Below are 18,003 nucleotides of genomic sequence, written 5' to 3'. Positions count from 1 at the left end.
AGTGGCAGGGAAGGTTGGTTCCCCCCTTTATTTTTACCTAATTCCAGGGCCTTGGGTCCCTGTCATTAAGACCCACAATCCATTTCCTGCTACATACTTGGCTTTTAGTATCCTGTCTAAAGTCACCCCCTCCTCCACCTAAATAAAGTTCTCAGTCGGCCTCTCAGATTCTTGTAGGATACACTCAGTACACGGGTCCTCCAGGCTAGGAACAAAGAAAGGGATTTTTTTCCCCACATTTTTAAAAATTGGTGCATTGTAGTTGTACATACTAATCGGATTGTGGTTCATATTCACATGTGCACACAATCTGACGCTATAATTTGACCAATACCTCCCCAGCACTTCCTTCCTCCCACCTCCTGCCCCCTGCTCCCTTTCCTCTACTGCTCTTTCTTTGATTTTCATGAGTTCCTTGTCCCCTCCCAGAAAGGGATTTCTTTATGCTCTGACAACCAGAGAGTGCTTCTCAAGACTCTGAAGCATGTCTAGAGCCAGGCCCGGCCCTTGCATTGGAGCTAGACTCACCTCTGGTCCCACATTGGAAGCGTCTCTTGAGCTTTTGCAAAATACTGATGCCCGGGTCCCCAAACGTGGTGCCTGCCCAAACGTGGTGATTACATTGGTGTCTGATGGGACTCAGGTATTTGAACTTTCTCCTCTTTTATTAGTGCTTTATGGTTTTACGTAAAAGTTGGATTCTTTCTGACAGCATCGTATAGGCGTGGAATTATGTACTTGAACTTTTTTAAAATACATTTTTTAGTTGTAGGTGGACACAATACCTTTATTTTATTTTTATGCGGTGCCAAGGATCAAACCCAGGGCCACACGTGTGCAAGGCGAGCGTGCTACCGCTGAGCCCCAGCCCCGGCCCCTTACTTGAACCTTTTACGGCACTCCAGGAGATTGTAATGTGGAGCCTGGTTAAGAACCGCTGGCCCAAGGGCAATGGGCAACCCTGTTCATGGCTGCACTTCTCTGCATCCGGGTGATAAGCACAGTGCAGCCGGGACTGTCTGTGCCTTGCTGAGGCCGCGTCGCCGCATCTGCAGCTGCGCCAGGTACCTGGCAGGTACTCAGCAAACATTTGTGGAAGGACAGCTCTGCACAGATCCCCTTCGTGGAGGAGAGGTGGCTGGCCGCCGACACATATCCTGCTTCTTACGGGCGGCCCGGGAGCCAAGAGTGTAGTCGCCGCAGTCAAGCCAGTGTTCTCAGAGGGCTTGCGCACCTCTCCTGCCTAATCCTGTGGTCCTCAACACCGTGGCACTTCAGATGAATCCGAAGTGAATGGCTTTGGATTGCAGCTTGGGCCCAGGTACCTAAAGTGTCCCAGGTGGTTCTTAGGAGCTGTGAGAGCTGAGGACCACGGCTCCAGTCTTCTTTTCTACCTGTGTTTCCCTACTTCAGAAATGTGAAGTCAGGAGACCCCTAGAAGTGATTTATTGGAAGGATGGCACTGGATTCTCAAGTACCGCTTGCCAGTCTGTTCGTAACCTTCATCTTGGTACAGCACTTAAGCATGCCTGAGGCCCTGGGTTCAATCCCCAGCACCAATGAAATCAAAACAAAATATCCCCCCAAGCAAAAAGTGTCTGCTCCCGAGCCTGTAATCCAGACATAGGGAGCCAGAGCTCAGGGAGGGACCTGGGAATTCATGTTGTAAACAAGCACCCAGGTGTACTGGTTCTCCGCCAGCCACGGCCTCCAAGGGCACACACTCCCTGCTCCGCCTCCCACACACCAGACCACGTCCAGCTCTTGCTTTTTCCTCTCTTGCTCCTCACTGCCAGAACGCTCTCTCTCTTCCTCAATCAGGCCCCTTCAAAGTCACTTCCCTAGTGAGGCCCTCCCTGGTCACCAAGGGCCTGAATGAAGCCTCCCGAGCCCACGGCCTTCATCCCATTAGCGTGGTGAATTCTCTCTTGGCGCCCAAAGGGGTAGGGGTCTTTGTCTGCTTATCTCCTTAGCCGCCCACTTCTAGGACCCAAGGGCAGCAGTGACTGGGCCATGCTGGGCCCAGCGCCTGGCACTGGTAGGTGGCCAGAAGTATGGCTGCAAGGTGGGCCGTAGCTTCAGAGCATCTGCGTCTTCCCAGGCCCCCGGGACGTGCAGGCAGCATGCAGATCATCGCCACAGCTGTGGGCACACAGGAGCACCTGGGGACAGGAGTGTGCTGGAGGGGAGTGGCTGCCCACTTCCAAAGGAAGAGAGAGAAAGGCAGGGCAGGGATCAGCGAGTGGTCCCTTACAGCCAAAGTGCAAGTGGCGGCAGGTTTCTCCTCCAGACCGTGGGTTGGGCAGGGCGCGCCGCGCGCACCCCAGGAAGGTGGGAGGCAGCGACCGCCCCAGCTGCCGGCGGTGGCCCAGGCCGTCGGCGCCAGCGGACGGCCTCCTTCCTCCCGGCTCGGGCAGCCCGGCCGCCGCCCCTCCCCCTGGCCCCGCGCGACGGCCCCGCCCCCGCCGGCCCGGCCGCGCTGTCCCCGCCTCCCCGCCCCCTCCGCGGGCCGCAACAGGTGCCTCCGGAGCAGGAAGCTCGCGCCGCCGCCGCTCGGCACCCGGCGCGTCCAGGACCCGCTGCGCCAGGCGCGCCATCCCCGGAGCCGGCGTGCTTGCCACGAGGAGAGGGACCCCGCCGATCGCGCCTCCTCCCGTCCCCGCGTCCTGCCGCCCGTCGCCACCCCGGGCGAGGGCCCGCGGAGCCGGCGCCCCTGCCTCTGCCCCCAGCCCCGCGACCCTCCCGCGGTGCCGAGCGCCATGGACGCCCCGGGGCCACAGCCCGACCCCGACGGCGGGGACGCCCCAGGCCGCGAGCCCGGGGGCAGCCCCCAGGACGAGTTCGACTTCTCCATCCTCTTCGACTATGACTATCTGAATCCCATCCCAGGTCGGTGGGCGTGAGCCTGGGGACGGGGCACAGGGCCTCTCCTGCTCCACATGCCAACTTCCTCGGGGCCGGGAGCAGGGGGTGCCTTACCCAGGTGAGAGGGAGGGGAGGCGGCGACAGTGGCTGCGCCACCTTTAGGGGGCGGTAGGCTCACTCGTGCCTCATGGGGCGACAGTTTCCAATTACTTGTGACGTCGACCCGAGGGTCGCTGTTAGCAAAGCAAAAGATGGCAGGTCCCCACGCCGAGGGACTCTGTTGGCCTAGTGCCGGGCAATGGAAGTGATTTAGCTGCCTTTGGAGGGAGGAGGTGAGGGAGCAGAGGACCCAAGTCAGCGGCTAGAAAGAGCTTGTGACCGGTCTAGGGATCCTGTGCGGGAAGCCGCCCTCCTGGGCACCAGGGTTTCTGATTGACGGCTGCCTCACCACCTCCCCAAGCAACGTGGTTGTTGGGGACTTTGTGTTGAAACTAAGGAAGAGGCTGGCTGTGTCTGCGCTGGAGGGTGGTTGATTTTGGTGGTGTGAGGCGGCCCATTTCCTCTCTGGGTTCTGTTGCTGCATTTTCGAATCACCCCAAGAGGTCCATTGCGAGCTTTATTAAGTGAGCTTCTACCCGCTGTCAGAGTGGATAGGGACACTTTGGGGTCAGCAGGAGTGTGGATTCAGGAAGACAGACTATTTCTGCCTAAACTGCAGTCTGTGCCGCAAGTGCCCTGAGTCTTTGGGGCTGGGGACTGGGAACTTCCCCAGGCTGGGCTGCAGGCTCTGGTCTTGGTGTCTTTGCACCATGTCACAGGAGAATTCATCAGAAGGAAGGGAAGGAAAAGGTGCTACCCTTGGCCTCACTAGTTTTCTGGTTAGCAGGTTGTCTTGGATAAAAAACAAACCCCCAAGTAGGCTTCCTGATTTCAATGCTTGTTACCAGCCGCGGGCAGCAGGGCAAGTAACTTCCAGATGTGCTGGGGGCTTGTGTTCCCAGGCTGGGGGAGCAAGCCCCTATGTGTGTGTGTTTGTGTGTGTGTGTGTGTGTGTGTGTGTGCGCGCGCGCGCTCATTGGGGGGGGGGGTTTGACTTGGTGGCTCCGTGTTTCCCAGAGACTCAGGCACCTGGGTAGAGAAGTTTTAACTTACCACCTGGGGGTCCTCACCAGCCACCTTTGATGAGGGGCTGTGCTTTGACTCTGGGTATCACTCTCCCTTGGATCCCAGGAGATGGTAATTAGTAACAATTTTGTGTTTTGGCTGGAGATGGAAATAATCAGCCAGCAAAGGAGATCTGTGTTCTGCAGTTGCAATCTGGAGGACATCCTCTGCTTTGAAAAGATACAATTAAGAATCTGCAAACCATTTATGTTAACATCAGTGGTCTTTCTGTTCATTAAGATTAAAGTCATGTTTCGCAGGGTTAATACTTATACCCCTCCCAGATGCACAATCAGCTTTTTTTTTTTTTTTTTTTGGTGGGGTGGGGTTAGGGAGAGGGGGAGGATTTCCGGGGAAATAGTTTCCAAGCCAAATCTGGTGGGAGGTACTTTTTATAGTTTTTCTTGGCAAGTGGTGCTTGGTGGCCACCAGATGGGTATCTTAATGACTGCAGTGAAAGCCCAGGAATCTGTTTTTTTGTTTTTTTTTTTTTTTAATAATAAACTTTATTTTTTTGGAGCAGTTTCAGATTTATAGAAATGTTGTGAAGGTAACACAGAACCCCCACCTGCCCAGCACCCTCATACTGTTAGCATTTTTCATTAGTATGGTACATTTGTCATAATTAATGAACCCATATTGATACATTGTTATTGAAATCCATACTTTTTTAGATTCAGGATTTTTTTTTTTAAACCTTAACCATTCTGAGGAGTACTGGTTAGGTATGTTGTAGATTGTCCCTTAATTTTTTTAAAAATATTTTTTAGTTGTAGGTGGACACAATACTTTTATTTATTTATTTATTTGTATGTAGTGCTGAGGTTCAAACCCAGTGCCTCACACGTGCTAGGTGAGTGCTCTACCACTAAGCTACAACCCCAGCTCCTGCCCCTTAATTTTTAAAAATAAGATTTTTCTTGTGATTAGAATAAGGCTGTGGGATAATTGGGAAGAAGACCGCTAGGGTCAAGTGCTGTATGGCAGACATCACATCACAGGTACCAACTGTTGATGGTTTGTCACCACTGGTGTTGGCCTCCGTCACCTGGCAGAGCTTGTTGGCTTTCTGCTCTGGACAGCCACTCCTTTCCAGAGGGTGCTCTTGGGAAGGAAGTGCTACGTGAAGTTAAGCTTCGCTCTGCGTCTGTCTGTTAAATGATGCCTCTCTGCTGCAAGGAGCTAGCACAGAAGAGTCAGCCCCCAGGAACAGAAGGGACATTGTGAGCTTTGAGAGGCCGAGATGAGTCGTCCCAGACGTGGGTGGGGCTGTGGCAGTTGCTTTTCTGGGCTTCTGCATGAGGGACCTCCGAGAGCCAAGGCGAGCTTTTGCCTTGCTGTTGGCTTGGTCCCAGAGATAGCGCGCTGGTGATGCACGTGGAGTGTTAGCCCTAATGTCACTGTCAGAACTCAGGGAAGGTTTGGGAGGCCGGGTTCCATTTTATGGAACTTTAGTGTGCAGTGGACCCGGATCAGCCCAGTTAATGTCCCTCTGACCCTAGCAGGCAGGCACTACTTCATCCCGTTTTACAGAGGAGGGTGAGAAGGCACGGGAAAGTGACGTGCTCTTCTCCAGAAAGCTGAGCTGGAAAATGGCAGAGCTCAGGTCTGAGCCTGCTCAGGAGCCTGGGCTCAGAACTCCAGGAGGCTCCTTGCTGCACCATTGATAAGAGTTACATGCCAGGCCCCTGGGATCCTGGCGAGGATGGGGTTGTAAACACCAGCAGAGTGGTCCTGAGCCAGTCATTTGATCTCTGGGCCTCTGTTTGCTTATGTGTAAAGTGACTGAAATAATAGTACTTACCTTAAAGGACTATTGCCCACCTTGAATGGGTTGACTCATTTAAATCAGCGCAGAGTGTGATTCATCACTAGCATTTTGTTAAGGTCTTGCTGTTTTTAGTAGAGGTGCTCAATTAATGAGAGCCATTATTCAATTACTCATCCAACCAACCAATAAGCACCCACCATGCTCGACCTTGGGAAGACCATGGAGAAGACCTAGTGCCTCAAATGTGCTTCTGCTGTTTTCCCTTGTCTGATTGCATTGGCTGATGCCTCCAGTAGAAGGTTGTCCCTTAGTGTTGGTTTAGGATTGAGGGGTACCATATTTAATTATGCTAAGGAGGTATCCATTCATTCTTCTTTCTTTGGGAGTTTTGTTCGGAAGGAGAGTTGAATCACATCAAAGGCTGTTTAGCATCTGTGGGAAACATGATTTTATTCTTCTGAGAACTGTTACTGAATTGGCTTATGTTGATAGATTGCCTAATATTGGAACGTTCCTGATGCAAACTCCCTTGGTCACCTTTTATTGTTTTTTGGGGTGGTGACATCTGTTCAGTAATATTTAAGTTTTTTTTCAGTAATATTCACCTGTCATGCCCTTTTCCCTGTGCAGTCAGCTTTAGGTTTCATTCCTTCTCTATGCTCAGGAACAACTTAGTATCCCGAGCAGAACAGTCTTTAACACCATGCCAGAGTCCTCTGTGGAAACTTCTGGCCCTGCTGCTTTCTTGTGGGCTTGTTTCTAGGGACTTTCTCTGTTGTGTCAGTGGGAATTGGGCTGTTTATACTTTCCATTTCTACTGCAGTCAGTTTTGGTAAACTATTTTTCTAAGAAATTATCCATTTCATCTATCTAGGTTTTCAAACTAGAGGTGTGCAAAGTGCATGCACATCTTTTTACTACTATTGTGTGTGTGTGTGTGTGTGTGTGTGTGTGTGTGTGCATGTGTGTGCCGTGGGGTCCTGACCACTGAAGGTCCCACCCTGGAGGGGAGTTGTGTTGCTGTCAGACGCTTCAGGATTTGGATTTCCTTGGAATTCAGTGGATTCTTACTCCTCCCAACTCGTAATACTTTGAGAGAGACAGGTGGGTACTGGGAATCATGGTCACCTCCAGAAATGCTGGATCCCCTATGTGCTGCGCTGGGGATGGACATGGTAAAGTACTCATCTCTGGTTTTCCTTAAGAGGTCTGGTGCATCCCTCCTAAATGCTAAAACATCTGGCACCAGCTTTGACATTTCTGTGAGGCCGCAGACTCTTCCTGATCACTGCTTGCTGGTTTGTGGAGTCTCTTCCTGTGATCCTTCAACTGTGGGGGTCACAGCCCTTTGACAAGCTGATAAAAGCTCAGATGCTACTCATGCACACTCGCATGAGCATGCATACCCTGAATAATGTACATGCACACAGCATGTGTGCCTGAGCAACCTCTCTGAGTGCTGCTTCTCCGCCCACCCCGACCACGTGTGCCTTGCACCCCATCTCGGGGGCAGTTGAGACCTTCCTCTGGCCCATCTCCTGATGTCGCCAGTCCTTCGACTTGTGAACACCTGCTCTCAACCCTGTCACGGGGGACAATGAAAACCTCATTCTTTCAGCAAACATACTGAATGCTGGTTTCATGCCAAGCCCTGTGGGTGTAGAGACAAATGAGATGTGGTCCCTGCCCTTGCCTGGTGCCTGGGCCAGTGTGGGACACAGCCTGGTAAACAGATAGGGACAAATGAGGTGCTGTGATATAGTAACTGGTTTTTTTGGTGCTTGCTAAATATAGGGCTGCACACCAAGCGAGCAGGTTCTCTGAACACACGTGACACAGACATTGCTGTCAGAGCCAGGCTAAGGACAGGCCTTAATGAGCCTGTCTCCAGGTGCGGGGGAAGGTGGCGAGGGCTGGACTTGAGTGGGGGTCCCTTCAGGGAGCAGAGGACCTGCATCCTTCTGTTCAGGTGAACCCGTGTCACTCGGGCTTCCAAATTAAAGGCCCCCTATCCGTTAGGGGTCTTGGACTTGGACTGGGAGCAGAGGCTATTAAAACCTTAAAGCGGTGTCATAAAGGTCAGTTCTCAAGGCTCTTTGTCCTGTAAGGTGGCGGGTTACGCAAATGTGAAAAATGCACTAGGACTTGCCAGTGACCGTCACTCGGGCTGTGCCTTAGACCCTCCCGGGCTCTGCTCGGAACTGTGAAATCAGGCTCGTGGCTCAGGGTCAAGCGTTGGTAAGTGGAGGGGCGGCGCTGGGCCTGAGTCCCTGCCCTCAGCACTGCAGCCATGGCCAGACCGCACCCCCAGAGCAGCGGGACCCTGTTTGGAGCTTGGTCTTCAGCAGCACGTTCACGCCTTACAGCCGATGTGCTCCCAGCTCCCTTGGGGATTGGACTTGCTTTGGAACTTCAGCCACAATAGAAATGGGAGGGCACACGCACGCATGGAGCTCGGCTCTGCCGATTCTCCTTCCCCCTCAGTGGATGGTCGCGCATGCTCCTGTGGCCAGCTGTGCCTTTGTTCCCTCCAGTTGTGGAGGCCACTGACGGGGCATTAGAAAGTCCCGGCCTGACGCCCTGCCTTCGTGGCTTTCTTCCTGGGTGGCCTTGGCTAGGCAGAGGCCCTGGCATCGCGAGCATGTAATGCAGTTGCCGCATAAATGGGTGAAGAGCTGCAGCATTCCTTCCTTCTTAGAGGTGTGCTGGCGGCCCCTGATCTTTGCTCTCAGGCTCTGTTTTCTCATCTGGGAAGTGGGCTGGCGGCGCCGGGGGCTCTGGGGTCACCAGAGGTTTTTAGGGAGGTGGGTCATTCGCCTTCGCGGGGGCTCTGGGACGTGGGTGGTGGTGGCGTGGTGGTGACCCTCTGAGGTCTCCCTCTCCTGAGTTCTGGAGGGCAGGGGCTGTCGGAGGAGAGAGGCCGCCTGGCCCCGGCGGACCCTGAGCTGTCAGAGCACTCGGGCCAGGACGCGAGGGGCGAGCTGGCAGCCCCTTGAGGCGTCTCGGGCCTGCTGCGCGGACCTCAGGACTCCCCTCTCCCTACTCAGCCCCGGAACTCTGCCGGCTGCAATCGCTTCCTCAATTGTCCAGATTGCGCGACGGGAAGGTTCTTGCTCAGTGATGGGGGTTCTCCCCACGGGTCATACCCTGGCCCCAAGGGCTGCCGAGCCAGGGCTTGGAGGGAACGGCCCTGAAGGTGCTCATGACGGGCGCGGCGGCCCCCCAAGGGACTTCCTCTGGGCTGCACAGGAAGCAGCGCAGGCCCATGGGGCTCGGCTGAGGTCGCGGTGCAGGGCCAGAGCCTTTCCAGACAGCTCAGGGAATAAAGCAAGGCCTCCGCACACCGCCCTCCTGGGTCGGGCCTGGTTGTCCCCTCCCCGCCCAGAGCCGGCCCAGTGCAAGTTCCCGAAATCGAGAGGAGCACCTCGGGCTCGCCCCCGAACGTTCACTGTGAACTTCTGCCAAAATATGCAACGTATAGATAATGGTCCCATCCACTCCTACGTGCCTGTCACCTAGCTTCAGCATGATGATTGGCTGAGTCCATATCTCCGGTCCCCACCCAGTCTCCTCCCCACCCTCAGCTACTTGAACTAAAATTCCAGATGTCATAATGTTTTATTAATAGACTAGTAGGTGTCTCTCAAAGACGAGGACTCTGGAGGCAGACACGGGTGTCCCTCGGTCTCCTTAGGGGTTTGTTCCAGGACCGACTCCCCCTACACTGAAATCCTCCCGGGCTTGTACAGATGGTGGAGCACGTGCCAACCTACCTGTAGATTCTAACTCGCTTCTAGGTCCCTTCCAGTACCCAATACAGCGTAAGTGCTGCGTAGACAGTCGTCACACTGGATTGTTTAAGGAATGAGGATGAGAAAAATTGTCTCGAGTGTTCCGTCCAGTTTTCCCCTGGATACTTTTGATGGTTTTCTTTCTTTTCTTTTCTTTTCTTTTTCTTTTTGATGGTGGATTACTCCACAGAGGCCCAGCCCGAGGCTACGCAGCCACCTGTACCATTAATAAAACTAGAGATAGCTACTTAATATCCAGTGTCTGGTGTTCAAGTGTTTCCGCTTGGTCTCCGCAGTGTCTCTGTAGAGTTCATCTGTCCCACCGACAGCTCAGTGATCCCCACATTGTGACTGGTTGACATGACCCTGAATCTTGTACCCCATAGAAATGCCCACCCTTGTGTTGGCTGCTGGTTGTTGAGGAGCCACGGCCATTGTTCCCGTGCGTTCCTTAACGCTCTGGATTTTCCAGTGGCATCTCTGTGATGTCTTTTAACGTGTTCCTCTGTCCCCTGTTTTTCCTAGAGCCCTGTGCCTTGGACCTCGGGTGGCTTTTGTTGTTGGTTTTTCCTCTGTTTCTTTTACAGAGGACCGACTGCCAGCTACCAGCAGAGTGGGGAGATTGGCTTTTTCCTGAGCTGGCATTTGGGACCCTCCTCCTTTCTAATCGGAGGATTTGGGGAAAAGCTTTTTTTTTTTTTCTTTTTCCAGCTGGGCCTGTTTCAGTTAATGAAATGCCAGCATTTCCCATGTGGGTTTTAATTGAGTCATGCCTGGGTGAGCTTTCTGAAGGCAAGAAAGTGGCCTGCGAAGCTCAGGATTTGCAGAGGTCCTTGTCAAAACAGACCTGCTTGGACTTGCCTGCAGCACAGGAATGTTCTGGGGGGCGGGGGCAGGGGCTCTCAGTCTGAAAGGAAGGTGCCGTTGACCTGCAGGGTCCTCAGAAGGTGCCCTGTGGGTCCGACCTGCGGTGGGCGACCTCCCCTCGGCTCTGCTGCTGTGGAGTGGGAGCAATGTCTTAATGACCAGGCCTGGCAGGCCACCGGTGAGTGTGGCCCCCTCCGGGAACATGGCACTGCAGCGAAAGCTCTCGGGCAGAAGTATAAATAAAGAACCCGCCAGTCAATAAGGTATTAATTTTAAATCTCTGTCCCTGGCCAAGCATGACGTGGGCCCCACTGTCTCCAAGGGGAAGTTTCCACTTGGATTTGAAGTTGATTGAAATGAAAGTGGAAATCAGCTTTTCAGATGGTGCCACGGGATGGGATCAGTAAGGGACGCTGCTCCTGGAGGTGGCTGGAGCTGGGGGCCGACCGGCGCTTGGCAGGGTGCAGGCAGGGGGCCCCTCTGCAGACCTTCCCCGGGCAGGCGGGCTTCCTCCTGCTTCTGCAGAAGGATTATCTGACGTCTATTTCTGGTCAATTTTTCTGACCAGATCTTTCCTTCTCCTTTTGGTGAGGAAGCCACTCGAGCCCTGTTCTCTGTCGTGTCTCGCACCTCTGGTTACAGACAGACTCTCCAGATCACGAGTGCCACCTCAAATGGCTGTCTCTGCTAGGGACTCGGGGTGGGGGAGTTGGAGAGAGCACCCGTGTACACACACAGCAGCACTCCCCTGCTGCGAAGAAGACGTGCCACCGCACACAGTAGGGCCAACCGAGATTAATGTTGAGCAAAGGGAGAGGGGCGTGTCCACCTGTGTGATGTGAACTTGGCCTCGAGACCAGCCAAACCCGGGTGATGGTGACCAGGTCCCTAGAGAGAGAGTCTCTGGCTGGGTGGAGCTCCAGGATGCCAGTTGTGCCCTCTTTCTGCGGCCTGGGGGTTCCCCTGTGCCCCAGCCCTTCTCTAGCACAGAGGTGCTGACTGCCTGCCTGCCGGGCAGGTTCCTGGGGTCCTGCACAGCGCTGTCGGGATGGGGGCCAGGAAGGTCTCTGGAGTGCTTGAAAGCAGGAGGCCCCCACAGTGGCTTTAAGCCAGCAAGAGACAGCCCTTCCCTCCGGATTTGAAGATGGGATGAGCCCGGGTGCCGGCCAGATGCCTGGGCCCGCGCCCCCACCCACAAAGTGACCTCGAGGCCCGCGGGTGGCGGGTTCCGCGGGTGGCGGGTTCCACGGTCTCTCTCCCTCTCCTGCGCAGCACCGCAGCGTGGGGCAGGCGGCCGTGCCAGCAGCCGTCTGTAAGGCGGTGGGTTGTCCTGGTCCTGTGTCTGGGGTGCCTGTCCTCCTGGCCATCTGCTGAAGGCAGGCACTGCCTGAGCTGGGTCAGGTCGGCAGCCCCAGCTGCTCCAGGTGGCCTTCTCCAGGGGCTCCACCTCGACGCGACAGGCCCCTTTCTGACTTTTCTGGACCTCGTTGATCTGGATGGAATTTCGCAGCTTTCAGGGCCCAGTCTGTATGTGTCACCTCGAGCGGAGCGAAGGGCGTGACAACCTGAATTTCCGCCCTCAGTGCACATGAGTCATCCGCTGGGAATCCAGCTACTGTGGTGCGCGCTTGGCCAGGAGCAGCGGGGTCTGGGGGGCTTCTTGCAAAGTCTGCGGAGTGATATGTGATACCTTTGTGACTTGGAAGCAGCCAGTGGCTTCTGAAGGAGGCTCTTGGCTGTGGGTCCTCCGAGCCAGCCCGACGGGAACCTCTGCCTTCCTGCCCTCGTGGTCCCAGGCAGCCCCGTGTGCGGGGGGCTGGGAGACCTGTACGGAGTCCGCCAGCTCCTTCCGCCGCCTTCTCCCCTCGCTGCAGGCTGCAGGCCACAGTCCAGGCTGTGGTGTCTCAAAGCCAGGGCCGGGGGGGCCACCACCTCAGGGTGGGCGCTTAGGGTGGGGGTGCCTTGGACAGGGCTGGGCAGGCCTTGGTCATCTGAGGGACGTGCCACCTGGACAGGCCCTGACTCATCCAAGTCATTCGACCCCCCCCCCCCCCACCACTGAGCTCTGCCCCTCCCCCCAGGACAGGTGCCTCCTGTAGGTTCCCCAGTGGGGTTTCTGTTTTGGTCAGTCTGTTCTGCTTCCTGAAAATTCTACCGCTGGTACTTCCACACAGAGAGCCTGTCCCCTTGCTGTTCCTTTTTTCAGAAGCTACTTACTGTTGTCTGGTTGGTTGTTCTTGAGCAGGTCTTCTATGAGGGTGGGCAGGAGGCTCCCAGAGGAGGCTCCTGGAGGAGAGGCCCTGGTGGAGGCCACCGTGAGGCCCGAATGTGACTTTTAAAATGACCCTTGACTCAGTTCTCTGCAAACGGAGGGAATGAGAACATTCAAGAAGAATGTCTTCAGTTGTGAGGGGCCCTTTAGTTGTGAGGGCCCCCAGAGTAGTTTTCTATCCTGGGGGAAACTCCTTCCTCTGTTTCAGGGATAAGGTGTCACTATCCAGGAAGTGGCCTCTTTCATGAGAAATTGGGTAGAGTAGTGTTCAGGACCCCGGTAGAGCAGCCAGGTTGCCTAAGACTGAATCCTGGCCCAGCCACTTAAAAGCTGTGTGACTTTGCACAAATTACTCACCCTCTCTGAGCCTCATTTTCCACATTAAAATGGGGAAACTGTATTATGTGCTTCATGGGGTTCTCGTGAGAGAAGCGTGTTAATATGTTAGATGAGTGCACTGGTCTCCGTGTGTTGGCTCTTGTCACTTTTGTTATTACAAACAGCTCAGTGAGTCACCAACGCTTTGGTAAGATTTAGTAGATCCCCAGGTAGTCTGGGGACATGGAGCAGGTGCCACAGGCTTTACCTTCCCCACACACTTGCAGAAGTTCAGCAGGATCTGTGATGAAAAGGAGACTTCCCCAAAGTGCTGACCGATCCATTTTATTTTTATAAAACTTCTTCCTTTGTTAAAATGCTTTTGAAGGGATCGGGGCTAGGACCGGTCACACTTCCGAGTCGCTGTGAAACAGGGCCACTGCCGCAGGAAGGGGCAGAATTTCCACCTTTTTTCCCCAGTAAGAGGTCCCGTGGGCCTGTTTGCCCCGCCCCATGTGCTTGGGGCTCGGTGGCCCCTGTTGCCCCTCAGGACCTGGCGACCTCCACCCGCAGGAGGGTGGTGGGACTGGGCCCCGAGCTGCGCCTGCGCCGTGGGCAGCGCATTCTGAACCCGCGACAGCGGGCCTCCTGCTCATGGGCCGCTGGACTGGCCTTCCCAGCAGTCTCGTCCTGCAGTTTTGGGGTGTGTCCAGGATGCTCCCCAAATATTCATGGGACCTAGATGTTCGATAAGCACCCAGGAGCATGACAGGGAAGAGGGGTGACAGCCGCTGCAGCGAGGAGCCACCTGCCGGGGCTGGCGGAGAGCCGCGCTCCCTCCTGAGTCACGTGGGGCTGAGCAGGGGCGTTGTGCGGCCGGCCTCCAATGTCTGGGCCCCTGCCGCGCGGCCTCCTGTGCAGCTGCGCCCAGCGGGGGCGGCTCTGCCTTGCAGGAGACTCTGGCACTACATTTGGTTGCCACAGTGGGAGGGGCAAGTGCTTCTGGGGGCAGGGACGCTGCCAGGCGCCCCACATGCCCCACAGCAGAGCGCTACCCAGCGCCCGAGCCGGCAGTTATGAGGTCGCGAATCCCTGGCCGAGGTGGGTGCACCACGCTGCCTGGGGTCCGGCTGTGTGACTTTCGGAACTTAAATCCACCTCTCTGTGCCTCAGTCTTCTCGTCTGTAAAAGGGGGATGGACTACCCACCTCGCATACGTCCGTTCGATTAAATAATCCACTGCAGTCACGTGCCTGCAGCAGGCCTGGAACCTCTCCGTCACCACCACTGACCGGGCCCCACCTGCCTCCAAAAAGCTCACAATTCAGGGAGGCCGATAGAGACTCCAGAGATGGACTTCAGTAGGGGACCCAGCAGGATCTGGGAGCATGGCAGACCTGCCTGGTGCAGCTTGGGGGATGGGGCACTGACAGGAAGAGGTGGCTCAAGTTCAGCTGTGCCGCAGGAGGCTGGCACGAGATAGCATGTGCCAAGTCACGGAGGCACCCAAGACCCATGCCATGCCATCGCTGCCTCTACCTTCCTGCCTTCTGGCACTGGTGTCTCAGGGGTGGGCCAGCTAGCTCCCATGGCAGTGGGCTGGTTTTAGACCGTCCACTGTGGGGACACCAGGCATGATGGGCAGGCGTGGGGTCTCAGTTACCGGTGACTGTGTTCTTAGTGCCCCTCTTTCTAATCCTTGATGTTCCCTCCCCCGCCTCCAGGGCTTAACTCAGGTAGACTTCTGGGGTGGTGGCAGTAACAAGGGGGCTCAGGGTTTGACAAAGCTCATCCACCCCTTGCTCAACATCTGTACACGACACTCAACAGCTGTACACACGTTGGAGCTCAGTGACATGGAAGGGGGGCAGTCTTTGGCTACCCCGCCCCCCCAGTCTTGCTAGAATTTTGTGACTTTTATTTTCATTGTTTTTTTAACCCTACCTGCTATTTATGGAGGTGACACTAATTTTCCATTTGTGGTAGCAGTGTTAAGTTTCCTTTTAAAATAAACAAAATCAATATGTGAATGAATTTAAATAGAAATATTAAGCTAATAATATTTTCCGGTGCTGCAAGATGTTTGGAAACCTCGAGAGGATGTTCAGTGGTTCTGAGATGCAGCTAACTTCCAGGATGGGGGCATGGTGGCGGCCCCTGCCAGGGTGCCTGTAGTTCCAGGAGAAGCAGTGAGAACTCTCAGCCACTTAGAGAAATATTTTAATGATGCGCTGTTGGTGAAATTTGCTGTCAGATACCCAGAGGACTGAGCAGTCGATTGTCATTAATTACCTTCCTATCCCACGCTTGCCGTTAAAATTCAGTCTTGGGGAGAGGGAAGAAAAAAAGATGAGAAAGACTGCCGCCTGCATTAATTAAAACCAATGTAAATGCTTTAACGCTTTGGAGCTCAGCAAAGGGGGCCTGTTTCTCGGGGCTCCCAGGGAGTGCCAGTGACGTGTGCTTTGGTGTCTGCATTTCTGGGTCTGTCCACCACGGCCCCGGGTGTGTTTCTGATAAGCTGCAACGCAGTTTCTCTGATAAGGCGGGAATTTTTGCGAGGGGGCTTTTCATGCTTGGTTTTTGCTGGTTTGCAGAGCAGTGAATTCTCAGAATGTTGTCAGACATGGATTTGGTGCTGTTCTGCTCCTTGATTAAAAATCTGTGCTCCGTTACCTGCCAGGAAGGCATGTGCGAGGGTGCCTGCGTGTGTGTGCACAAGTTCAAGTACAAGTTTACCCTGGCTGCAACTTCACAAGAACTCCAGACCCTGCAGACTCTAGCTAGAAAAATCAAAGGGCTTCAGAGCCAGAGGCGACAGAGGAGATGGATTCCGTTTTGCACTGTTCTGTTCTAAATGAGAAGCTTGAGGCCTGGAGTGGGTGGGGACTTTTCCAAAGTCACATAGCTAGTTAGTGGCAAAGCAGGACTTGAGTCTCAGTTTCCTGCTTCGAAAACCCGGGTTCCGTTACCATGTCTGATGTTCTGCCCCTCCCCCAACCTGTAAACTACAATTTAAAAAATATTTGGAGCATTGTGTTTCTTTTCTACTAGTAATGCGGCAGAAAAGGCTTCTTTCTGCCTTGTCTCCATCCCTTGGTTACTGAGCACCTTTTCCTGGGGGAAGTCGTTGCTGCCTGTAACTTCCGGAGAAAACCTGTGTTATCTGTGTACTGTGCATGCGTGTGAGTGCGTGCAGGTGCGTGCTTTCTCTCACCCACCCCTTTCATACTGTGCACGCTGTCTTCATCCACCTTTCTTCTTTAATACTGAGTCTTCGTGGTCATTCTATATCAATGCAGATAGACCTTTCTCCGGCTGTTGCAGGAATGAACCAGAACGTAAGCCATTCCCAACGGATGGGCTTCAGCGTGCTTCCAAGCTCTTGATTCCAAGCAGGACCGCGGGAATTTCTTCCGCGGTCTTCCTTTTGCAGATGATGTGTCCATGCAGGATAAACTTCTAAAAGTGGCATCGCTCGGTCCTCAGGGCTTGTGTGCTTGGAGTGTTGGCAGATATTGCTAAATTCCCTCTCTAGGTGAGGCTGCTTCCGTTCACCTTTGGGTTTGGTTATTAGCATTTTGACTTTAAATGTTTCAGAGGCTTTTTTGAACTTCAGCCAGCTGACATTTGTTTTCTGAGTTCCTGCTTTGTGGCAGGTCTGATCTGGGTGTTAGAGATACAGTGTGGGGCAAGAGAACCCGCATGGCATTTACCAATTGGTTGGGGGACAGGCAGATGATAATTAGACGACCCCACAGTTATCAGACTAGAATCTGAAACAGTGCAGGGAACGGAGCAGGGACCTCTGAGAGGCCTGAGCTAGTCTTGAGGCCAGGAAGCTTCTGGGAGCCTGTGGTACTCTGGTTGAGCTTGTGGGCACCAGTGAGCTTTGGCTGTGTAGAAAAGGGGTAAGGAGCATTGTTGAAGCCAAGGGAAGAGCATGTGCAAAGGTCCTGAGGTGAGAAGGAAGTAGGTGCTTTCCCTAAAGTCCAGTTTGGCTGGCATCCAGAGAGAGGGAGGTCAGAGAGAGGAAAGAGGAAAGACTAGGAGATCTCCAGCCAGGCTGGTCTAATTGAAGCCATTCATCTTTACCCTAAGAGCTGAGGAAGACATTCTGGGGCTTTTACCTGGACTGGAGGCACCAGACAGACCCTCTGAGGTCAGTTCAGCTAAGCTAGACTGCATTTCCTCCAGGGTGGCCCCAAAAGGACAGAAGGAGGTTGAGGATCCCCTGAGTGTCCACGCTGGCTCCCCAGGCATGAGCTGGTCTGGCAACTTCAGGAAGAGGTCCCATTTTTGGCTGGACACAATTCCCTCATTTATTTATTCTCTCAACCACTCAACAAATGTTTGTGGAGGGCCCGCCAGTGCCAGGCACTGTGGTAGGCGCTTGGCAAATGGCACTGAACCACAATAGACATGGGTCCAACCCTGGTGGAGCTTAGTGTCCAGGGCAGGGTCGCAAACTTCCACAAAGGGCCAGGTAGAAAATATTTTAGGCTCTATGGTTTGTACAGTCACGACTCTCAGCTTTACTGTTGTAGTGAAAAAACAAGCTTACCTAGGTCCTGGGTAAACAAACAGGCGTGGCTGTGTTCCAATAAAACTTTATTTACAGACATAGTCTGTGGGCCAGATTTGGCTCATAGACTGCAGTTTGCCTCTCCTGGTTCAGCAGGAGGAGTTCCCCAAACAGAGGTGTCTGACGTGATGTGAGCTGGTAGAAGATGTCAGTGGGGGACCCATGGCAGGCCCGGGGGGAGGTGATCTTTCTGATGGGATAATCAAGGGACATGCTGGCTGGGCAGACTCATAGAGGAATTAGGGAAGCAGCCACGGGACGATCTGGCGGGGAGAGGAGCGGTTCACTCGAGGACTTCGAGTCAGGGCTGCTTGAGAACCAGAGACGCTGTCAGCCGGGCTGCTGCCGAGTCAGCTTGGGGAACAGTGGG

General features: G+C 54.2%; 1 protein-coding gene across 11 annotated transcripts in view; it reads left to right on the top strand.

Moving 5' to 3' along the window:
* NFATC2 (nuclear factor of activated T cells 2) overlaps nt 1–18,003 on the top strand; it is a 131,059-nt gene that overhangs the window by 11,225 nt on the left and 101,831 nt on the right. For 2 of the 11 annotated variants that reach the window (XM_079127007.1, XM_079127010.1), the window contains exon 1: nt 2,509–2,889. The exons of 5 other annotated variants lie outside the window; for them this stretch is intronic. In XM_079127007.1, the coding sequence (XP_078983133.1) occupies nt 2,760–2,889 (130 nt within the window). In that variant the 5' untranslated portion in view covers nt 2,509–2,759. Of the gene's footprint in view, nt 1–2,508; nt 2,984–9,136; nt 10,722–18,003 lie in introns of those variants that run through there. 4 more of the 11 variants (XM_079127017.1, XM_079127008.1, XM_079127014.1 and 1 more) reach the window with 4 other exon arrangements.

This window comes from Sciurus vulgaris, assembly GCF_902686455.1.
Source record: "Sciurus vulgaris genome assembly, chromosome: 2".
NCBI lineage: Eukaryota > Metazoa > Chordata > Mammalia > Rodentia > Sciuridae > Sciurus > Sciurus vulgaris.
Note: the sequence above shows the minus strand (reverse complement) of the source record. Positions and strands in the feature narration are given on the sequence as shown.